The sequence below is a fragment of the Amblyomma maculatum genome, chromosome 1, assembly GCF_055883805.1.
Source record: "Amblyomma maculatum isolate TAMU_Amacu chromosome 1, ASM5588380v1, whole genome shotgun sequence".
Lineage (NCBI taxonomy): Eukaryota > Metazoa > Arthropoda > Arachnida > Ixodida > Ixodidae > Amblyomma > Amblyomma maculatum.
The window spans coordinates 191,170,455-191,194,992 of NC_139344.1; the positions used below are offsets into that span (position 1 = coordinate 191,170,455).

Below are 24,538 nucleotides of genomic sequence, written 5' to 3' on the forward strand. Positions count from 1 at the left end.
GTGCTACACATAGCGCTTTGTGTGCCTTCTTTCTCTGTCCGTGTTCTTTTTGCTTGTTTTTTCCATTGAAGTGCTATTCGCTATGTAAATGGCTGCCTTATGCCTATTTGTTGCTGGAAACTTTCTATTCTGTCAATAAGTGAAGTGTGATAGGCATGAATGGCTTCCTCGAACAGTTGCTGCACATTACATTGGCCTTGTTTGAGATTCTTTCGATAGTGATAAATGCTCGACCCATGCATCAGCTTTGATTTTGTGTGTGTCTAAACTTGGAAGCCTTCTCTAACACATAGCTGCGCTTTTCCTGCATAGCACACCTGTTGCCTGTGTAGCCCATAGCATAGCCATTCTAATGGGCCTGATACAATTTTTTTCTTACATTTATTTTCCTGAAATGTACACTGCATAAAGAGTGCAATATTTGTTGGACTCACTGGTGCTTTACAACGTGGCATGCTCAATGCTAGTTTTGTGAACTCGCTAATGGCAGGCATGTGGCTGATTGGTTGCAGTGGCAGCAGTCCAAATAATGTATCAAAGAGCGAGAACAAGCACAAAAAAAATACTTCTGGTCCAAACTGGAAAATCCTGCTATGAAGTTGCACGAGCCGTGCTGAGCTTTCTGTACCATAGTGGTGGCCTATACATGGCCTCAACTCCTTTGCAGTGGAATAGAAGCTACAAGTTCACTTCAATGCATTCACGAGTTGGTCATACAAATCTAGGTGCCATTGTCTTGTTTACATAGCTCCCACTCCATTGTCAACAAATTACTAGAAGTATTGTGCCAAAGTGTCTGTGTTGTATCTGAAATATGTTGTACTTGGAACTTGCAAGTCATTAAAGTACAGAGTTTGATGCTTTGTTGCTCCCAACATTATCACTTCTAAAGGGGCACATGGTTCCTCTACAAAGTGAACCTGCCCCTCTAAGCACAGAGTGTTCATTTTTGCAGCAACAGCTATCGTCAGGAGAGGCCGGTGTGCCCACCACCTCCTGGATGCCTACTAAGTACTATGTGTGCCAGCCAGCTAATGATGAATATTAACCCCCATTGACAAGGCTGGGCAGTGTCCCTCGCAGAAGTCGGTAAGGCAACTTCGGAGAGCATTGTTTGCCGGCACAGGTAATAGAAAAACTGCCTTAATTTGAGGCTTTCTCTTCCACTGAAGCGATTTCTTTTAAATGCAAAATTGTGACATTATGATGGCAGAAGATTTTGCAGGAATTTATTTTACCAGTAGGCATCCAGGAGTGCACATGAAATGTCTCTCCTGGCCACAGCTGTTGCTGGCTAAGAACTGTCTGTACTTCAAGCAGGGACATCATCGTGTAAAGGGGCCTTGTGCCCCTTAACGGTGCTAGTACTGAGAGCAATAAACCATCAGACTTAGCCTCAGCCCCTTAAAAAATTTCACGCCTATACCTTGCTGACAATGAATTAGGAGTTATGCAAACAAGTAGTAACACAGCCAGAAATTTTTTTTGGGTGGACGTTATACGTCGCTGGTTGAAAAAAAAAAATCCTAAAGCAGGAGAAGGATATAGCAATCGGAAAATTTCGGTGGCGTGTTCCAACACCAAAACAACTCCACTGGCTATGACCCTGCAAACAAGGCAATGGATCCCAGACCTGTGTGACCAGCTTATGAATGCACTGAAGCAGTGCACTTGCAGCTTCCACCCATTGCAAAAAAGTTATGGTCAAGTACAAGCTACTACTGAGGTACAAGAAGCTAGGCAGGGTTTGTTTGGGGGAAATTCAAGCTTTGCCTTTAGAGTAAATGTTATAGTGCTTTTAACACTGCCTTTTCATTCTAGAAGATTTTTAATATATATTTTTTGTTTAAGTTGGTTTTTAAGGAAAGGAAGGTACAGTGTCTCACTCCTCTGCGGACACCTACACTTAATTGTACAAGTAATGGCATACAATAAGAGGTACATATGTCATTGGTTCGAATCCTTATTGCAAACTAGCCTTCAACTTGACCAGCAGATGGATGCAGAATGGGAAGCGAAATGGTATGGCACCACCCTGAACACTGCACAAAGAACGGCTGTGTCACAGTGTTGATTTGAAAACACATGCACGTTTTGCAGACAACTGCTTTGCTGCACAATGGATTGATGCTACGACAAAACCTTTCAGTACAAACTTATCTTATGTCCAGTTTTTCCTGGCATTCCTTTTAATGTGCAACTTCTTCCCTGAACACATTTCTATGCCAGCTGCAGATAGGCAGACAGAGCATACTCTTCTGGCACTTCAAGGCATTGGTATGTCTCCCTTCCTCTTCCACTTTTTCTTTTTTCTTTCCTTCTCACAGATTGTGATGTAAATGCTGGCTGAGCCATTCAATGATGCAATGACCAAGCTGAAGCAAGATCCTTGATATATGCTACGGCCTACTTAAATATTTGATCAACACTTATAATTTCCCCTACAGAGTTTTTCCTCACTTCCTGTGAATATCTGGTCATTCCTTCACAGACTGCAAGCATGCAAAGAGGTGCTGTATGTGGGCATGTTTAAATATTTGGGCATGCTGCATTGTAATTAGTAACATTAAACTACTTATCAGCAATTTTTACACAAAGATCAAGCTGCAAATCAAGCATGGCCGCCCCATGTGCTATGTGAAGAACAATGAGTACAATGGCAATGAAGTATGTGCATGTCAGTGAGAAATGCAGTAGCAGTAAAAAAAAAAAGTAGAAAAAATTTTTTAATGGACACACAACACACTCTCACTTTTAAACCAGTACACCACTTCTGACAATCTCAAAGTCGGCAGAGAGTCAACAAAGCAGTAACATTTCTCAAAAAAAAAAAGGAACAAACAAACAAAAGGACACAAAACGATGCAACGTTTCTTTCAGATGCGAACTCTGATGTCTCTCTTGGCTCACCGCCCGCGCTCCTTGCTCGGCATTAGGGGACTGGACAGGGATACCACGGCGAGCAGAGGCAAACTTGTCACTTGATCTTCGTGAAACAGAACTCCAGGTCGTAGATTCCAACAGCTTGTTCCCCTTTCTCATCATAATCAGCCCACTGATTGTCCTCGAACTCGACGTCTACAAACACAGTTCCGCTTCCCGTTGCTTCAGCGCTGAAGCCATCTCTGGCATCGAACGCAACTGGTTCAGCTCCACGGCACTCGAATACGGCAACGGTAGCAAAGCTGGATGCATTATCGGCGCTGTAGGTCTGTAACTTGTCATTCAGAATATCGATGCTGTTTTCCTTGCTGCACAGCCTGCACTTCAGGACCAAGTTGGCATTTGCACGTCTCCCCCTCATAGCAGTTTTGTTGGCCGCCTCGACCGTCTGCCAAGAAGTCGTTTCTTCTCCACAATTCATGCATTTTAACTTAAGGCGCCACACACAGTCACGACTCGGCGTGAAACCTGTAATGTTGTCCAGATTAGCACGTAGCTGTAAGTCAATCTTGACCATTTCTGGACGCTTAAGACTAATCTCGTGGCAAAGAACGTTCGAACAGTCAATTAAGACTAAGCCCGTCCAAAAAAATCCAACACCGCTGGCTTACACTGTTCCACATTGGCTGATTAGGCTGATCACTGATCACTTTTAACAGCGCGCGACAACCACCGCCAATTACAGGGTTACAGCAATTATGCCACGAATGCTTGAAGACATGTTGAACCAAATTACTAGACTCAACCTTATTTTAACTATGAAACTCGACTTTAAGACCTTACCACTTTTGAAGACTACAAGACTGTGGCGGCACCTGTAATCTCCCCACTCGGCCATGTCATGTGATTTTGTGACGTCACACAACCTGACGGCCAACCAACGCATGACCACGTCACCTGCCAACTGCCACCTTCCAGATTAATGCTCGTCATATTTTATTTTTTTCTCGCAACGCTCACGACGCTGGATTTTGTGGAGAACGGGGCTTTTAAAGCAATCGCCCTAAGAAATACATTTAAGAAACGAGAGTCGAAAACATTGGTACTGGCAAGACATTTAATCGTGATCACTGTATCAAGCGCTGTCACAGGAAAACAATGTCTAAGACTCCCATGTTTATTGGCCGCTGTGGTGTTTAATGCCTGCTTTTAGCGTGCATTTAGGCGGCAAGTTCTGCAAGCACGCGGAAAGGCTGCATAGAGATTCTTATGGTAAGCTAAGAAATAATTGTTAATTGTTATTAATTAGTTATGTCGACAGGAAATTAATACTGTCACCATCTTATATCCTGATCGTTATATGATTATAAAAAATAAAGAAAGAAAACCACATCCCGCGATCCACCTCACCAACAGCATGCGGTTGATTTTTCTCCTACTTTGTAATAAATTGGCATTCAGGGATAAAAAAAAATTGCAGTATTAATTTCCAATAACAGCAAAAAATAATAACAACTGAAAAGATGGATACATTTCCTCATGCTTTTCTTGGTTTCACTGACTCTTCCTTTGTACGCATGTAATAACGAGTCCCTAATTTCCCTACAGTTGTCTGCGATTTCTATGCTGTATAAATATTCAGAAAAAAAAAAACGGCGCATTTTGCGCTTTGCACGAGAATTAGAGTTTCTGTAAACGTATTTTCTTGCAAAAGAGAATTCAAGAAAGCTTAATTACGGAAATATTTTCTCAATAACCACATTTGTTCCCGAATTTGAACCCAAATATACCGTCCGGTTTTCCCCTCCGAATTCTGCACAAAACAAAAATAAAAGACAAGAGACCTTAAATATACAGCAAACATAGTTTTGGAATAGAGAGGAATTATTTCAATAACGTTTCCCTACGAGCTTTGCGGGGTGCCCTGCATGACACGCATGTTAACTTGAGCGCATGGCATCAAAATTAGGTGCAATAGTTGTGCCTTATTATTATTGACACCTTTTGCTTCTTGCAGGGTGGTGATTCATGTTTTACTTGAAGTTCTGGCACAAATGTTAATTTCTCATGGAAACGACTGATTAATTATTTCAAGTAATCAAATTTAAGGTAAGATAATTTTTATAGCTCTCCAAAGTCTTTACAGAGAAAAGGGGCGTCTAACTTCATATGATGCCCGCGGCCGGACACGGCGCGAGGCGACGCACGTATATGCACTTGTGCAAGCACACACACAGTGACCATATCGGCACGTTATCACGACGAGTAAAGACTAATTCGCTAACTAATTATTTGTTGGCTTGAAGAGAAAAGTATCAATGCAAAAGTTGCAGATCGCTTTGAAAAGCGGTTAACTACGTTGTTTCCATCATACGCGATTAACGTAGCTATATTTGTTTGTCTACAAAGAAAACTGTCACGTGACCAGCTACTACATTAAAACACTCACCCAGTGCGCACGCAAAGATTCATCCAAGAGAGCGCTGCAGAGAAAAGCGGATTTTGTTACCTGGGATGCGTCTCGGACTCGCCGCGGTGGCACAGTGGCTAAGACGCTCGGCTACTAAACCGGAGTTTCGTGGTTCGAACCCGACTGCGACGACCGCCTTTAGATAGAGGCGAAACGCAAATGCGTCCTTGTGCTGGGCTATGTCGGTGTACGCTAAAGATCCCTAGGCAGTAGAAATTATTCTGTAGCCCTCGACTAAGCACCTCTTCTTTCGTTCCCACCTTCCTCCGTTCCCTTACTGCACGGTTCAGGTGTCCACAGAACAAGTGTGACAGATACTGCGCCTTTCATTTCCTGTACACCAATTCGCATATTTTTACTTTTCTCTCAGCATTGATGTGACGCAGCTATCACGAGAAAGCTTTTTTTTTTATTGCGCGAAGTATATCGCTTTCGACAGTAATGTATCGATATATATATATATATATATATATATATATATATATATATATATATATATATATATATATATATATATATATATATATATAAATGCTATGAAGCATGGTGAAAACAAGGTTGGCTAGCTTTTTTTTTTTGAGTCATGGAAATGCAACCTTTTTATTGGCACATTGTTCCTCAAGCAAATAATCAGAAAGTTAATTAGTATCTAATAATCATCAACTTTCGCGAGCGAAACAATGCAGCAGACTAGGCGACTCTGTACATCTCTTAGTTTGTATCCTGCAAAATGAGGGACACCGACCATGCCGATTGTGTGTTTAGTTGAGTATATTGTCCCTTTAATACTGTCAAGTTTTCGGATTGGTGGCCGAAAATCGCCGACCTCTTTCGTTTTTAATTTTCGTCGTCGAAGCCTCTCCACTGTGCATACTATAGCACAACCACGGCCTGACTTGAGCGCCGCCGCTGAAGTCCGGTATTGGCAGAACCAACATAAGTGGTGTTGCGTCCGGACGGCGGCTTCAAAGGGACATCTGGCCAAGTGCCTTTCGAAGAGGCCACAGTGAACGACTTCCTGTGCCACGCATTCTCTTCGGTCCTTGTTTCGACGTGTATCGGGAATTTATGACTGTCTGCGCCTTCTCCGCCCAAAAAGAGAAACACACAGAGCAGTTGGCGCCGATCTTACAAGAACTGCGTTTACGCGGTGCTGTCTAACTGCTCGGTTTTCGTCACTTCGCGCCGCGGCCGAGACGCGACTCCGGGGCCATTTGCCGTGAAGCGGAGCGGACGGAGCCGGCGGCGCAGCCCTTTCCAAGGGTTTCGGATACCACCTCCAAGGAGCGGCCGCTTCCGCCGCGGTCATAAATTTTAACCCGCGTCAAGCTGCCCTTTGACCGTGGGCGTTCCTCTGGACTCTCTCCCACAGTTACGTGATGTGACGTGCGTTCCTAGGGACTCTGTGTGGGGACCTGGGGAACTTTTTCGGTAGATATACCGAGCTCCATCGTATGCGAGCTCTCTCTCACTGTGAACCTGGAACATGTAACCTCTTGTATAAAGTCTCTTTCTCTTCTCCTCTCAACTGAGCCTCTCGCTTCTTCGAGCACGGCACCAACACCGGAGGTATACCGGAGGAGCCGATGGCGTCGCTAACCAAGTCCCAACAGTGGATGGCAGCTCGGTGGGATGAGCCGGCGTCAGCTATCCTGGTGTGGTGAGTGCCGCGTGTTTGTCTCTCGATTCGCCAGATTGTCTAGCGCAGGGAGTCGTTAGTCGAGTTTGGTGCAATTTAATTATTGCAGAAAATTTTGTTGTCACAGGCCAAGAATTGGGTGGTTTGAGCACAAAATTTATCAGGGAGCAAACGACGCAGAGTGCAAAGTCAGGATGGACAAGCTTAAAGTCCGAGACCTTCTTGAAATCTGCCAGGAGTTGGGCATATCAGTTGGCCCAACAAAGCGCAAAAAGCCAATTCTAGAGCTAATGCGGGCAGAGGAGGTGACTGAGGAAGAAGCCGACGAGGCTTGGGAAACAGTTCTAGAGAGAAAAAAACTAGAAGAGAAGAAGCTGGAGAGAAAAAAGGAAGCAGAACAAAGAGAGCATGAATTACAGCTGAAGAAACTCGAGATAGAGGCACTTCGTATTTCCACGGGGCGCTCTGTTTCTTCAGGTGGTCAGTCCAAAATGAAGGACCTTCTGCAGCCGTTTAGGGTGGGCGAGGACATAGCACTTTTTCTCGTTAACTTTGAACGCACATGCGAAAAGGTCGGCTTCGAAAGGGACGAATGGCCACAAAAGCTGTTGACTGTACTTCCATGCGAGGCTTCCGTGGTAGTCGCACGCCTTAGCAACGACGAGGCTAAAGACTACGATAAAGTTAAAGCGGCGCTGTTGCGGAAATACCGTCTGTCGACTGAGGCCTTTCGGCAGCGTTTTAGAAACGCGAGGAAGGGTACAGAATCTCATCAGGAGTTTGCGTATGAGATCAGAGCTAATATGACAGAATGGCTAAAGAGCGCAGGCGCATATGAAGATCACGACAAAGTGGTCGAGTGCATTGGCCTAGAACAATTCTATCGAGGAATCTCGGAGGAAGTTAGATTCTGGGTGCAGGATAGAATGACGGAACTAAGTTTGGATAAAGCAGCCGAACTGGCTGAAGAATACAACATTCGCCGAAATGTACGCCCGAAATTGGCAAAACAGGAAAAAAGCGACAGAATGGACTTTGTTTCTCGCAGGCTCGAAGGAAGGAGATTTTCTCCTCCGAAAAACCTTGAAAAAGCTCCTCCACAGGCACTGGGGAGCGGAACGGAGGGCCAGGCAAAATCGCCGAATCCAGCGGAAAGGTCAAAGTCACCTGATGACAACGCAAGAGCATTCGAGGCGCGCAGGCCAGTTGTATGTTATAACTGCAAGGAACGGGGCCACTTGGCTAGAAGCTGCAAAAAGAAAGTCGCTTTTGCAAGCATTGCAGATTCTGATGAGAATATGAGGCTTTTACAGCCGTACATGCAGGAGCTGCTTGTTAATGGCAAGAAATGCAGAGTGTTGAGAGATTCTGCGGCCACCATGGATGTGGCGCATCCGCGTTGTGTTTCTCCGGAACATTTTACGGGAGAATGCGCATGGATCCGGCAGGTAGTAGAAGAACAGAGTGTCTGCCTGCCACTGGCTAAGGTGGTAATAGAAGGCCCGTTCGGGAAAGTATGCACAGAGGCGGCGATTTCTCCCAACCTACCTGATCATTTCCCCTATCTGTTTTCGAATAAATCTGAGCAGATACTGAAGGAACGGGGTCAGTCGTTCTCTAATAGCATAGCTTGCATGGTGTTAACCCGTTCGAGGGCTCGCGAACTCTCAGGAAAGCTCGGAATCACACCGCCAAAAGAAGCGCCAGTAAATGCGACAGCTGAGCCCGACGCTGTTCCGCCTGTTGTTCAGCCCCGCGCTCCAGACGATGAGAGTCAAGGGGAAGGCACTGAAAGCACAGAGGCGCCTGCTGAGGAAAACCCGGGCGCAGGCTCAGTATTGTCACCTGCGTCCGACAGCTGGAAGCAGCTCGCACTGCTCGACAAGGTAACACTTGTTGCCGAGCAGAAAGGAGATGTTTCATTGAGCGCCCTGCTAGAGAGTGTCAAACAAGGCGCCCCCAGAAAGAACATTTCGTTCTATGAAAAAGATGATCTAATGTACCGCCGATACTCTGACAGTAGAGGTAGAGTATACGACCAATTGTTGGTCCCGCGGAAGTATCGCAAGCAGATTGTAGACCTGGCACATAGCAACGCTTGGGCCGGCCACTTGGGCATACGAAAAACTAAAGCAAGGTTAGTACAAGAGTACTACTGGCCCGGGTGCTGGAAAGAGGTAGAGGACTACGTTCGCTCGTGTGACACATGCCAAAGAATTGGGAAGTCCACTGACAAGTGGAAGGCACCGATGAAATTGGTTCCGATAATTACTGAGCCATTCCGGCGGCTAGTTATTGATATCGTTGGACCGCTACCAATGTCGGAATCAGGTTGCCGCTACGTCTTGACCGCGCTGTGCGTAGCCACTAAATTTTCAGAAGCGATCCCCTTGAAAGAGCTAACTGCTGCATGCGTCGTGGATGCTTTGCTGGCTATTTTCTCGCGGATCGGATTCCCAGCAGAGATCCAAAGTGACAACGGAAGCGTGTTCACTAGTTGTCTCACGACGACGTTCTTTGAGCGATGTGGAATCAAGGTCGAGCATAGCTCGGTTCACCCTCCGCAGTCGAATCCGGTTGAGCGAATGCACTCCGTTTTGAAGAGAATTTTAAGGGCTCTTTGTTTTGAAGAAAAACGTGATTGGGAAAGTTGCATTCCTGCGGCAATGTTTGCCCTCAGATCGGCTCCTCACGAGAGCACGGGTTTCAGTCCGGCAGAGCTTGTGTACGGGCGTAACTTGAGAGGTCCACTACGATTGTTGCGAGAATCGTGGGAGGGTCAAGGCGAGAATCCTGACGTAGTCTCTTACGTGTTGCAATTGCTGGAACGCCTGGGAAAGACCCGAGAGATAGTGGAAAGCAATATGAAAGCGGCGCAGACGCTTGCCAAGGCACGCTATGATAGGACGGCTCGCAGGCGAAATTTCAAAGAGGGCGATGAAGTCATGTTGCTATGCCCTTCGAAAAAGACAAAGCTCGATGTTCAATGGGAAGGGCCAGCCAAAGTGGTGTCCAAGCTTTCTGACACCAATTATGAGGTGAAGCTTGGAAGAAAACACTCTAGAGTGTACCACAGTAACCTCATGAAGCCTTACATTCAGCGAGAGGCGGTGGTGAACCTGGCACTTAACCTCCCAGAGGAGGAAACCCCTCAGATTCCACCTGTCATGACGGGAACCACTGCGGCAGACAGTGTCCTGCTCGCCAAAATCGAGGCAGAGCCCGGTTTAAGCGAAAGTCAAAAGAGCGACTTGGAACAAGTAGTCCAGGATTTCTCTCTCGTCTTCTCAGACAGACCAGGCAAAACAAACTTGGTAGAACATGATATCGAGTTGACAGATGATAAGCCGATTCGATGCAAGGCGTACCGGGTTTCTCCCAAGCAGAGGGAAATTATGGAGGCTGAAATTCGCCGGATGTGTGAATTAGGGGTGATAATTCCAACCGAAAGCGATTTCACGTCGCCATTGATTTTAGTTGAAGTCCCTGGCAAAGATCCAAGACCTTGCATAGATTACCGGCGTTTAAACTCGGTAACGGTCGATCAGACGTACCCAATACCAAACATCGAAGAAAGGGTTGAGACAGTATCCCAGGCTAAGTATATTTCAACCTTAGACCTTGTTCGCGGATACTGGCAAGTTCCGCTTACTGAGCGTGCCAGTCGCTACGCGGCTTTTATTTCCCCGTTAGGAACATTCCGACCAGTGATGCTCAGCTTTGGGCTGAAGAATGCCCGTTATTGTTTTTCTCGCCTAATGGACAGGGTTCTACACGGACTGGAGAAGTTCGCTCTTCCTTACCTAGATGATGTAGCGATTTTTTTCAAACACGTGGGAGGATCATATAGATCACCTGCGTAAGGTAATGGAGAGGTTGATGGCGGCAGGGCTCACGGTAAGAGCTGAGAAATGTCACTTGGGCTGCGCGGAAGTCACCTACCTGGGGCATAGCGTTGGAAGGGGTAGACGCCGACCATCTGAACTGAAAATAGCTGCCGTGGCAGACTATCGTCGCCCGAAGACTAAGACAGAAATGAGGGCTTTTCTAGGGCTTACTGGTTATTACCAGCATTACGTCAGGCAATATTCCGAGATTGCAAGTCCCTTGACAGATTGTCTGCGAAAAACAGAGCCCGTGATCATTCAGTGGGACGCCAAGAAAGAGGCCGCGTTCGAAAGTTTGAAAAGGGTGTTGAGTCAAAGACCTGTTCTCACAGCGCCCGATTTTTCGAAGCCTTTTGTCATTCAGTGCGATGCCAGCGACCGAGGTTTGGGAGCCGTGCTTTGTCAGACCGACTCGAATGGGCAAGAGCGACCCATTCTGTACATTAGTCGCAAATTGAGCACTAGAGAAGAAGCGTACAGCACATCAGAAAAGGAGTGTGCATGCCTCATTGGGGCTGTACAGAAGCTCGCCTGCTACGTTGCCGGGTCAAAGTTTACTATAGAGACTGACCACTGCCCCTTAACGTGGCTGCAAAGCATATCCTCAAAGAACGGCCGCCTACTTAGGTGGAGTTTAGCTCTTCAGCAGCACAACTTCGAAGTGCGATACAAGAAAGGAAAGCTGCATACCAACGCTGACGGTCTCAGTCGAGCATTCTGAAATCAATTCAACCCCTTTCCTACCTTGTTATGCATCTGTGTAACCGAATGCATTGTATTCATAGACGTTTATGATTTCAGAATGGTATGTACCGCATGCAGTCGAATAAGCGCACTTTGAGTTTAATGCAGCGCCACTATGTTTAATGCGCACTGGGGAATGTGTGCAGGTTGTCAAAGGGTGTGCGAAACCTCGGGGGCATCAAAGTCACCTTAAATCGAAACAGCTAGATATAGAAGGGAATAATACAACGCTCCTAGTACAGTGAGCTGTCCCCTTCGCCTGCCTGATATGCTCTAGCATTTTAGACATTCATTTAGTCGAATTGCATAATCAGATGGCGTCGTGGTGTAAAGGCGCCCTTGCGGGAGGTCTTCTTTGGGCTTTTACACTTGTCGGGCACTCTGGTTCGTTTTTTTTTATAGCATATTAGCAGAAACGATTGTTTTCTTGAAGATCTGGCGTTTCGAGTGGTTTTCACGGGGTGCTTACTGTGCTGGGTGTGTTTGGCAAAGGCAGTCTTGCTGAGCGCGCCAGGCGTACACAAGTTCCAAGCGACGGGTGCCGCTGAGTGCTGAGAGGAGGACACCATGCAGCAGAGAGAACCAGAGATTCGGAGAAAAGCGGAGCCGACCACTCGTTCGAGCCTTCGAGTCAACGCATCAAGTCAGCCGAGCAGCGCCAAACTGCGCGACCTCCTGATGCAGTGTCTGGCGGCGGGGGTGCTGTTGCGTCCGGACGGCGGCTTCAAAGGGACATCTGGCCAAGTGCCTTTCGAAGAGGCCACAGTGAACGACTTCCTGTGCCACGCATTCTCTTCGGTCCTTGTTTCGACGTGTATCGGGAATTTATGACTGTCTGCGCCTTCTCCGCCCAAAAAGAGAAACACACAGAGCAGTTGGCGCCGATCTTACAAGAACTGCGTTTACGCGGTGCTGTCTAACTGCTCGGTTTTCGTCACTTCGCGCCGCGGCCGAGACGCGACTCCGGGGCCATTTGCCGTGAAGCGGAGCGGACGGAGCCGGCGGCGCAGCCCTTTCCAAGGGTTTCGGATACCACCTCCAAGGAGCGGCCGCTTCCGCCGCGGTCATAAATTTTAACCCGCGTCAAGCTGCCCTTTGACCGTGGGCGTTCCTCTGGACTCTCTCCCACAGTTACGTGATGTGACGTGCGTTCCTAGGGACTCTGTGTGGGGACCTGGGGAACTTTTTCGGTAGATATACCGAGCTCCATCGTATGCGAGCTCTCTCTCACTGTGAACCTGGAACATGTAACCTCTTGTATAAAGTCTCTTTCTCTTCTCCTCTCAACTGAGCCTCTCGCTTCTTCGAGCACGGCACCAACACCGGAGGTATACCGGAGGAGCCGATGGCGTCGCTAACCAAGTCCCAACAGTGGATGGCAGCTCGGTGGGATGAGCCGGCGTCAGCTATCCTGGTGTGGTGAGTGCCGCGTGTTTGTCTCTCGATTCGCCAGATTGTCTAGCGCAGGGAGTCGTTAGTCGAGTTTGGTGCAATTTAATTATTGCAGAAAATTTTGTTGTCACAGGCCAAGAATTGGGTGGTTTGAGCACAAAATTTATCAGGGAGCAAACGACGCAGAGTGCAAAGTCAGGATGGACAAGCTTAAAGTCCGAGACCTTCTTGAAATCTGCCAGGAGTTGGGCATATCAGTTGGCCCAACAAAGCGCAAAAAGCCAATTCTAGAGCTAATGCGGGCAGAGGAGGTGACTGAGGAAGAAGCCGACGAGGCTTGGGAAACAGTTCTAGAGAGAAAAAAACTAGAAGAGAAGAAGCTGGAGAGAAAAAAGGAAGCAGAACAAAGAGAGCATGAATTACAGCTGAAGAAACTCGAGATAGAGGCACTTCGTATTTCCACGGGGCGCTCTGTTTCTTCAGGTGGTCAGTCCAAAATGAAGGACCTTCTGCAGCCGTTTAGGGTGGGCGAGGACATAGCACTTTTTCTCGTTAACTTTGAACGCACATGCGAAAAGGTCGGCTTCGAAAGGGACGAATGGCCACAAAAGCTGTTGACTGTACTTCCATGCGAGGCTTCCGTGGTAGTCGCACGCCTTAGCAACGACGAGGCTAAAGACTACGATAAAGTTAAAGCGGCGCTGTTGCGGAAATACCGTCTGTCGACTGAGGCCTTTCGGCAGCGTTTTAGAAACGCGAGGAAGGGTACAGAATCTCATCAGGAGTTTGCGTATGAGATCAGAGCTAATATGACAGAATGGCTAAAGAGCGCAGGCGCATATGAAGATCACGACAAAGTGGTCGAGTGCATTGGCCTAGAACAATTCTATCGAGGAATCTCGGAGGAAGTTAGATTCTGGGTGCAGGATAGAATGACGGAACTAAGTTTGGATAAAGCAGCCGAACTGGCTGAAGAATACAACATTCGCCGAAATGTACGCCCGAAATTGGCAAAACAGGAAAAAAGCGACAGAATGGACTTTGTTTCTCGCAGGCTCGAAGGAAGGAGATTTTCTCCTCCGAAAAACCTTGAAAAAGCTCCTCCACAGGCACTGGGGAGCGGAACGGAGGGCCAGGCAAAATCGCCGAATCCAGCGGAAAGGTCAAAGTCACCTGATGACAACGCAAGAGCATTCGAGGCGCGCAGGCCAGTTGTATGTTATAACTGCAAGGAACGGGGCCACTTGGCTAGAAGCTGCAAAAAGAAAGTCGCTTTTGCAAGCATTGCAGATTCTGATGAGAATATGAGGCTTTTACAGCCGTACATGCAGGAGCTGCTTGTTAATGGCAAGAAATGCAGAGTGTTGAGAGATTCTGCGGCCACCATGGATGTGGCGCATCCGCGTTGTGTTTCTCCGGAACATTTTACGGGAGAATGCGCATGGATCCGGCAGGTAGTAGAAGAACAGAGTGTCTGCCTGCCACTGGCTAAGGTGGTAATAGAAGGCCCGTTCGGGAAAGTATGCACAGAGGCGGCGATTTCTCCCAACCTACCTGATCATTTCCCCTATCTGTTTTCGAATAAATCTGAGCAGATACTGAAGGAACGGGGTCAGTCGTTCTCTAATAGCATAGCTTGCATGGTGTTAACCCGTTCGAGGGCTCGCGAACTCTCAGGAAAGCTCGGAATCACACCGCCAAAAGAAGCGCCAGTAAATGCGGCAGCTGAGCCCGACGCTGTTCCGCCTGTTGTTCAGCCCCGCGCTCCAGACGATGAGAGTCAAGGGGAGGGCACTGAAAGCACAGAGGCGCCTGCTGAGGAAAACCCGGGCGCAGGCTCAGTATTGTCACCTGCGTCCGACAGCTGGAAGCAGCTCGCACTGCTCGACAAGGTAACACTTGTTGCCGAGCAGAAAGGAGATGTTTCATTGAGCGCCCTGCTAGAGAGTGTCAAACAAGGCGCCCCCAGAAAGAACATTTCGTTCTATGAAAAAGATGATCTAATGTACCGCCGATACTCTGACAGTAGAGGTAGAGTATACGACCAATTGTTGGTCCCGCGGAAGTATCGCAAGCAGATTGTAGACCTGGCACATAGCAACGCTTGGGCCGGCCACTTGGGCATACGAAAAACTAAAGCAAGGTTAGTACAAGAGTACTACTGGCCCGGGTGCTGGAAAGAGGTAGAGGACTACGTTCGCTCGTGTGACACATGCCAAAGAATTGGGAAGTCCACTGACAAGTGGAAGGCACCGATGAAATTGGTTCCGATAATTACTGAGCCATTCCGGCGGCTAGTTATTGATATCGTTGGACCGCTACCAATGTCGGAATCAGGTTGCCGCTACGTCTTGACCGCGCTGTGCGTAGCCACTAAATTTTCAGAAGCGATCCCCTTGAAAGAGCTAACTGCTGCATGCGTCGTGGATGCTTTGCTGGCTATTTTCTCGCGGATCGGATTCCCAGCAGAGATCCAAAGTGACAACGGAAGCGTGTTCACTAGTTGTCTCACGACGACGTTCTTTGAGCGATGTGGAATCAAGGTCGAGCATAGCTCGGTTCACCCTCCGCAGTCGAATCCGGTTGAGCGAATGCACTCCGTTTTGAAGAGAATTTTAAGGGCTCTTTGTTTTGAAGAAAAACGTGATTGGGAAAGTTGCATTCCTGCGGCAATGTTTGCCCTCAGATCGGCTCCTCACGAGAGCACGGGTTTCAGTCCGGCAGAGCTTGTGTACGGGCGTAACTTGAGAGGTCCACTACGATTGTTGCGAGAATCGTGGGAGGGTCAAGGCGAGAATCCTGACGTAGTCTCTTACGTGTTGCAATTGCTGGAACGCCTGGGAAAGACCCGAGAGATAGTGGAAAGCAATATGAAAGCGGCGCAGACGCTTGCCAAGGCACGCTATGATAGGACGGCTCGCAGGCGAAATTTCAAAGAGGGCGATGAAGTCATGTTGCTATGCCCTTCGAAAAAGACAAAGCTCGATGTTCAATGGGAAGGGCCAGCCAAAGTGGTGTCCAAGCTTTCTGACACCAATTATGAGGTGAAGCTTGGAAGAAAACACTCTAGAGTGTACCACAGTAACCTCATGAAGCCTTACATTCAGCGAGAGGCGGTGGTGAACCTGGCACTTAACCTCCCAGAGGAGGAAACCCCTCAGATTCCACCTGTCATGACGGGAACCACTGCGGCAGACAGTGTCCTGCTCGCCAAAATCGAGGCAGAGCCCGGTTTAAGCGAAAGTCAAAAGAGCGACTTGGAACAAGTAGTCCAGGATTTCTCTCTCGTCTTCTCAGACAGACCAGGCAAAACAAACTTGGTAGAACATGATATCGAGTTGACAGATGATAAGCCGATTCGATGCAAGGCGTACCGGGTTTCTCCCAAGCAGAGGGAAATTATGGAGGCTGAAATTCGCCGGATGTGTGAATTAGGGGTGATAATTCCAACCGAAAGCGATTTCACGTCGCCATTGATTTTAGTTGAAGTCCCTGGCAAAGATCCAAGACCTTGCATAGATTACCGGCGTTTAAACTCGGTAACGGTCGATCAGACGTACCCAATACCAAACATCGAAGAAAGGGTTGAGACAGTATCCCAGGCTAAGTATATTTCAACCTTAGACCTTGTTCGCGGATACTGGCAAGTTCCGCTTACTGAGCGTGCCAGTCGCTACGCGGCTTTTATTTCCCCGTTAGGAACATTCCGACCAGTGATGCTCAGCTTTGGGCTGAAGAATGCCCGTTATTGTTTTTCTCGCCTAATGGACAGGGTTCTACACGGACTGGAGAAGTTCGCTCTTCCTTACCTAGATGATGTAGCGATTTTTTTCAAACACGTGGGAGGATCATATAGATCACCTGCGTAAGGTAATGGAGAGGTTGATGGCGGCAGGGCTCACGGTAAGAGCTGAGAAATGTCACTTGGGCTGCGCGGAAGTCACCTACCTGGGGCATAGCGTTGGAAGGGGTAGACGCCGACCATCTGAACTGAAAATAGCTGCCGTGGCAGACTATCGTCGCCCGAAGACTAAGACAGAAATGAGGGCTTTTCTAGGGCTTACTGGTTATTACCAGCATTACGTCAGGCAATATTCCGAGATTGCAAGTCCCTTGACAGATTGTCTGCGAAAAACAGAGCCCGTGATCATTCAGTGGGACGCCAAGAAAGAGGCCGCGTTCGAAAGTTTGAAAAGGGTGTTGAGTCAAAGACCTGTTCTCACAGCGCCCGATTTTTCGAAGCCTTTTGTCATTCAGTGCGATGCCAGCGACCGAGGTTTGGGAGCCGTGCTTTGTCAGACCGACTCGAATGGGCAAGAGCGACCCATTCTGTACATTAGTCGCAAATTGAGCACTAGAGAAGAAGCGTACAGCACATCAGAAAAGGAGTGTGCATGCCTCATTGGGGCTGTACAGAAGCTCGCCTGCTACGTTGCCGGGTCAAAGTTTACTATAGAGACTGACCACTGCCCCTTAACGTGGCTGCAAAGCATATCCTCAAAGAACGGCCGCCTACTTAGGTGGAGTTTAGCTCTTCAGCAGCACAACTTCGAAGTGCGATACAAGAAAGGAAAGCTGCATACCAACGCTGACGGTCTCAGTCGAGCATTCTGAAATCAATTCAACCCCTTTCCTACCTTGTTATGCATCTGTGTAACCGAATGCATTGTATTCATAGACGTTTATGATTTCAGAATGGTATGTACCGCATGCAGTCGAATAAGCGCACTTTGAGTTTAATGCAGCGCCACTATGTTTAATGCGCACTGGGGAATGTGTGCAGGTTGTCAAAGGGTGTGCGAAACCTCGGGGGCATCAAAGTCACCTTAAATCGAAACAGCTAGATATAGAAGGGAATAATACAACGCTCCTAGTACAGTGAGCTGTCCCCTTCGCCTGCCTGATATGCTCTAGCATTTTAGACATTCATTTAGTCGAATTGCATAATCAGATGGCGTCGTGGTGTAAAGGCGCCCTTGCGGGAGGTCTTCTTTGGGCTTTTACACTTGTCGGGTACTCTGGTTCGTTTTTTTTTATAGCATATTAGCAGAAACGATTGTTTTCTTGAAGATCTGGCGTTTCGAGTGGTTTTCACGGGGTGCTTACTGTGCTGGGTGTGTTTGGCAAAGGCAGTCTTGCTGAGCGCGCCAGGCGTACACAAGTTCCAAGCGACGGGTGCCGCTGAGTGCTGAGAGGAGGACACCATGCAGCAGAGAGAACCAGAGATTCGGAGAAAAGCGGAGCCGACCACTCGTTCGAGCCTTCGAGTCAACGCATCAAGTCAGCCGAGCAGCGCCAAACTGCGCGACCTCCTGATGCAGTGTCTGGCGGCGGGGGTGCTGTTGCGTCCGGACGGCGGCTTCAAAGGGACATCTGGCCAAGTGCCTTTCGAAGAGGCCACAGTGAACGACTTCCTGTGCCACGCATTCTCTTCGGTCCTTGTTTCGACGTGTATCGGGAATTTATGACTGTCTGCGCCTTCTCCGCCCAAAAAGAGAAACACACAGAGCAGTTGGCGCCGACCTTACAAGAACTGCGTTTACGCGGGGCTGTCTAACTGCTCGGTTTTCGTCACTTCGCGCCGCGGCCGAGACGCGACTCCGGGGCCATTTGCCGTGAAGCGGAGCGGACGGAGCCGGCGGCGCAGCCCTTTCCAAGGGTTTCGGATACCACCTCCAAGGAGCGGCCGCTTCCGCCGCGGTCATAAATTTTAACCCGCGTCAAGCTGCCCTTTGACCGTGGGCGTTCCTCTGGACTCTCTCCCACAGTTACGTGATGTGACGTGCGTTCCTAGGGACTCTGTGTGGGGACCTGGGGAACTTTTTCGGTAGATATACCGAGCTCCATCGTATGCGAGCTCTCTCTCACTGTGAACCTGGAACATGTAACCTCTTGTATAAAGTCTCTTTCTCTTCTCCTCTCAACTGAGCCTCTCGCTTCTTCGAGCACGGCACCAACACCGGAGGTATACCGGAGGAGCCGATGGCGTCGCTAACCAAGTCCCAACAGTGGTGATGCGCCGGAATGCGAAGGGGAACTCATGGCTTCAGTGTCATTTTTGGCATGCCCCCGTTTCGTATGACAATGTGGCTGTAAAACGGCGAAGGAAGTATTTATGCGACCTCATAGATACGTATATATCTTACGGCTCGTCTCCTCAAAGCCAGTTCTCTAGCTCAATAAATGAGGATTGATTGATGAATGAAAACCTTGCGTCTAGAATGCACACGCTATGCCTACAGTGCGTTCCTCGTGCTCACGTCTACGTTATTGCCCAATAACACATTTTTGTCGCATATATCCTCTTTTAGGGAGTGTTTGGAGTCTGCTTCCAGCATAAATGCGGTGGACCCACTGATGGAATGCACTAATGAATACCGATGCAATTCCATCATGATAGCTTCCGCCAATCGCTCATGTCACACAGCAAAGTCTCCTTTCGGAGTTGCAGGACAAATGAACCGTTACTTCCCATCGCTCGGTGCGTTATGTGTTGGCACGCGCGCGCTTATTAGCTCTTGTACAGTTTTATCAAAGACATTCCACCCGTACATGCAGCGTCACGCACTTTTTGAAAACATACGTGTTTTTACCATATATCGGTTCTGACTCGACGCGATAATTCCAGCTTGGTTCGGCATCGTATTTTACTGGAATGCTTGCAGGCTGTCATGACGAAGGAACGATATACCATCACGCAACGTACCTTCTTCCAGTGCAGCTGCATAATCGGACGTCCTTCCCGAAAGCCTCTCCTTCGCTGAGCGTTTCTGGCAGGCGTGCTTTCATCGTTTCCGGCAGCAGGAGGACAGCAACGCCTCCTGCCACCGATAAGGCACCGAAAATAGCGCTCGGGATGACGACGCCGTAGAGCTGACCCTGCGAGACCACACGATAAGAATTTACGGGAGTGTATAGGCAACCTGCAATGAAGTTTGCTGTGTCGATCGCCGCGCCGTAACACATATCTTAGCGAGAAGAGCAAACACTTCTGAGGCGGCTTTTTAGGGCATTTTCACGTCATCTGCATGGGCTTACGGGGATCAGACTGCACACTCTGTCGAAGCTTTGCATAGCATGTGTCAGTTAACTGGGCTACATCGAAAGCGCTTGGCGAAGGACGTTATCTGTCACACGCGTATCTATAACAATGATGAATATGCTCAGTCGTTTATCGCGAACCAAGCGGCTAACAGCAGCATTTTCTAGTCACGCTGCTGTACAACTGCAGCCCCACCTATACAGTGCAGTTTCCCTATAGTGGTGGTGGCATTCGAACAGTCGGTCAAGTTTGTTCGCTCCATTTTCGCATACACGCACTCCCACAATGAATTACAGAGAAGCCGTCTTCTTTTGGCAATAAGTGCCTTTCTGTACCACACCAAAAGAAGGGGCAGAAAAGTGAACGGACAATCCATCGGATTGATCGAGACAGCTTCATTTTCAGTGTTGGCGATTAAATTGCTTCATATGCAATTTTAGCTACTCTAATTGGGCAAACGGCGAAAGCAACGGAATTTGAAGGAGATAATAACGTGCGCATAAACTGAGCCGTTACGCGGATAACAGTATATACAATGCGTTGGCATAAACAAGTATAAGGCAGGCGCCACACACTCGCTGCACGGACGAACGGACTGGAGGATGAGCTATTGCATGAAATTGGCTGTTGCTTTTTGTGTGTTTTTTTCGTATATAAGTTTTCGTACAAGGCTCGCACCAGGTAGAGTATATGAGGCGTGATGATGAGACTGATGCTCGCTGTCATGGCGGCAATACCCATGGCGGAAGTCCTTAGCACAGTAGGGAACAGTTCGGCGCTGTACACGTATATCGTGGCGAAGGAGGCCGTGATGCTCATTTTTCCCAGGCTGCACAGCACCACAGGGGGCCACGCACTATCTGCGCTGAGAGCAAACATGCAAGGGTTTTATTTTAGGTTATTTACTAACAGCCAAGCAGCTGGAACTGAGCACGTTACAAAAATAAAGAAAAATGGCGAAGGGACGAAATGAATTATCTGCAAATAAAGCAGCAATTATAATTGTGCAGACGTGAATATGATGTGTGCATCCAGCAAATGTTGCGGAGGGCACTTAAGACTGCTTGAGTGTTGTGAACGCGAACGCAGCTGTGGCCTATTCTGAATCATACTGCGTCGCTAATTAAAAAATTTCGACTAGTGTCGTTTCAACGCACCGTTCTGGACGATGGCAAGGAAAGGAGCATATGGTCACAACATCACTACCACATGACTTCGCTATCACTGCGACTACTGCTGAATGTACCGCACATTCACGCAGCTTGGACCAACGCGCTGTCATTACCTGTCGGTGGCGCGCCCGTCTCGCAATCGGAAGGTTCTGAGTTCAATTCCTGGCGTCGCCAAATCAATCAGGATTACAGGAAACTCCCTGAGAAATTTAGCATTAATACGAATGTTTCTGACCTCTTCCTGATTTTACGTGACCATCCTTCCACGCACCGGAACAATCCGAGTTTGGTTGATAACGGGACATATTCGCTCTAGAACTGTACCTCACATGGACATTCGTGGTTGGTGTAGAAGTAAAAAAGAAAGGGAGAAGCTGGTTTAGAATTATACGCATAATATTCTTGAATGTGCTCCAGAAAGAAAGCAAAAATTACGCAGAAAGCACGTTACGTCCCCACCCCATCCTTTTTCTCGCATGTGCATCCCTTCTCCCTTTGAGATCCAGAGATGTAGAGAGAGACGTCAAGTGCATTCCGAACAAAAGACGCTCCTTAATGTTCTTCAACTTGCACTGAGATCGCGCAGAGTCTGGTAAAGAATCCCAGGAGGTCGAAGTTAATAATCCGGAGCCGTCCATGAGGGAGGTACTAATCCCCCATCACATCATTCAGTTCCTTTATATATGAGCCGTTAAACGCTAAGGGAGAGACGCAAGAAAAGGAAGTTGTATTTTTATTCCACTTTCGCTAGCTCCACACAGAGGCAAAATTATATGTGAGAAATGACTAGCAGTCCTTATTATAGGTACCACATGGATATAAGAAAAAAAAAGGCTATAATGACGTATTACGATCGGCGATCCGGGGCACCTTTCATGATAGTCGGCCTGCGACATGGCCGTGCACTGACCAGTCGTCGGCTGTGTGTCGTCACGAGACCACGTGACATGGTTGAGTTGGTTAGGCGCTGCCTACTAGGGCTTCGTCTTTGAGATGGGAGGGTGAGATGGGAATCCAGCCTTCCAGGACCCTTGGACCCGGAGTTATTATAGACATGCTGCCCCTATAGGTCACGTAGGCACGCTCATACGGCTTGGTTAAAGCAGGACTTTATATTTGCGTCGGGTGGTCCTTCATATATGCAGTAGCAAAAAACTATGCTGATTTGTATGTGTGGGATGTAAGAGGCAAAAATGAAAAGATTAGTGATAGGTATACGATAGCAAGTACATGCACACGTAAACGATGATCCGCAACGGGAGCGGTCGCTTCGTAAATGTGAAGTTTAGAACGCTCGTTGGCTTACGCTAGTTCCTTACCTTCCGCGAGGAGCCCGACTCCATGCTTCATAAACTCAATGAGACGTTTAAGAGAGGCGTAAAATTTTTGAACCATCCTTAGCGGCTACTTGGCTAAGGAGGCATTCAGAGTGACGAGGAGCCGCTTGTATGCGTTTGGTATCGAGAATATGCGCTCAATATTTGAAGTATAATTGTTCAAATTGTAAAAAAAAGGCAAGTACACCTTTATGACTCTGTAATTATTTCGGGTTACGCTCCTATGGGCTCTCGTTTTTGATCTGACACGTTTTGTTTCAAATCTGTACGTACTTGGTTTGACAGAGAAACATGGCTGACCTGGCAGTATGCAACTGTTTAAAACGGAGGGGCTTTGCATCACTCGAGGTCAAGAGATCGCCCCCGACTGGAGGGCACCCTGAACTCGCCCCAGCCCGAACTAATCATCCCTTGCATTTTGTGGCAATAAAAGTTGTTACCACCACCACCTGCAGGAGTAGCACCGAATTTTCGCTCTGCGCGCTTTTCTACTAGCAGTGGGCGTCACCCGAGCCGGCAGAGACGCCCTACTGCGCAAGCGCAAAGCGAATTGTTGTGCATGGAAGCGTGCGTGCCGGTGAAGGAGCGACGAAAGGGAGCATGGAGGTAGCACAGTGCCTACCTAGGAAAAAGGGCGCTTCAAGAGAGGCATCATTAAGTGCTCCTCAGTAAGGCGTGTTAAAAAATTGACTAGGGAAGGCGAGCCTATCTTAAGTCGTCCTCACTCAGGTAAGGAGCGTTTCAAAATTTGTCCCTAAGTGTCCCTTCAATTATTTATTTATTTTACTCTTAGAACCGAAAAGCACGGGCTAGGAATATTTAGGTGAGGACACAGCATGGGCGAGGCACTGGACGCAAGTGACCAGATAAAGTACCAGCGTACGCTCCTCCGAACCGGGTCGCTGATCGCAGCGCCAGCGTCGATATAGCGGTGAATCTTCGCCACAAGAAAAAAAAAAAAAAACATAACGGCGCCGTTCCGATAGCAACCAGCTGATATCGCACGATGCTCTGTCCCGCAAAAGCCGTTCCGTTCGTGTGGCCTGAATTGTTTCTTTGTCATTGGCAAAAACATCACTGTAGCACTATTCTTAAGCCGTACCCATTTTTGCATCAGTGCAGACGCGAAGTCCAGAATTATTTATTAGCTTGTCTATTACCGAAATTTATATCCTGACAAAGTAGCGAAGAAAAGGTTGAAGTCACAGTTTATGCACAGCACATCACTCAACCATTGTCATTGTTGTTCAATTGAAGGCGCTCACTTTCACTCAACTCACTCACTTTAGGTTGCGTAAATAGGGCAGGGAAAGCGAATCCTGCGTTCGATGAGGCGAACCGGACAAAAATATAAAATAAAATTCATAGGGCATTCTTAACTACTTAATAAAGGAAATAAAACAGCGCCCCGTACCACTTCTTATATCGCACAAATCACTAACGTGCGAAAGACTGAGTGGACGAATGGGATAATCAAGCGAACAAAAGTGCGGACGAGTTACGTGCACGAAAACAGGAACAAATGCTGCCGTGACAAATGCTGCCTCAAACCCGACAGCCATTAATATTTGCACGACCCCGACAAGCACGAACGACAGCACCATCCCCAAAACGAGTAAACAATTGCGCCCGCTATTACCCCTTTACACATCCTATCAGGGTTGTAGAGTGCAGGTAATGACGAAGCGAGTTGGCACGCTGCAAAGTTCACCGGGTGGATTGTCATCGCCGGCTCTTCCGGCAAAATAACAGGCCGTCGGCGTACAGCATCTTGGCCTACTCCGAATAGTCAGGTAAAGTTAGTGCTCTAAAATAGGTTTCAATAAACTAGGCACTGCGTTTGGTCCCTACGTACAGAACCCAGTTAGAAAACCTAAGGAGTAAACAAAGTAACGAGCGAACTAGGGATCAAACGACTGCGCGTAGAGAGGGGGAATAGTTGAGCGGGCACACTGACGCACGAACCAAAGAG

The 24,538-nt window shown here is 47.9% G+C and overlaps 2 protein-coding genes and 1 pseudogene across 3 annotated transcripts in view; all 3 read right to left on the minus strand.

Moving 5' to 3' along the window:
• Positions 1-19,858, minus strand: part of LOC146205227 (beta-alanine transporter-like) — a 166,702-nt gene extending 146,844 nt beyond the window's left edge. The window contains exon 1 of the mRNA XM_084582649.1: positions 19,722-19,858. The gene's annotated coding sequence lies outside the window, so the exon portion shown is untranslated. The remainder of the gene's footprint in view (positions 1-19,721) is intronic.
• LOC146205231 (beta-alanine transporter-like) overlaps positions 1-24,538 on the minus strand; it is a 112,874-nt gene that overhangs the window by 68,807 nt on the left and 19,529 nt on the right. Inside the window, exons 8-9 of one of the 2 annotated variants that reach the window (XM_084582681.1) lie at positions 20,736-20,917; positions 19,722-19,894 (exon numbers count right to left, since the gene is read on the minus strand). In XM_084582681.1, coding sequence (XP_084438807.1) covers positions 19,722-19,894; positions 20,736-20,917 — 355 coding nt within the window. Of the gene's footprint in view, positions 1-19,721; positions 19,895-20,735; positions 20,923-24,538 lie in introns of those variants that run through there. The other variant, XM_084582689.1, reaches the window with a different exon arrangement.
• On the minus strand, positions 1,511-4,392 carry LOC146205233 (CXXC motif containing zinc binding protein pseudogene; annotated as a pseudogene).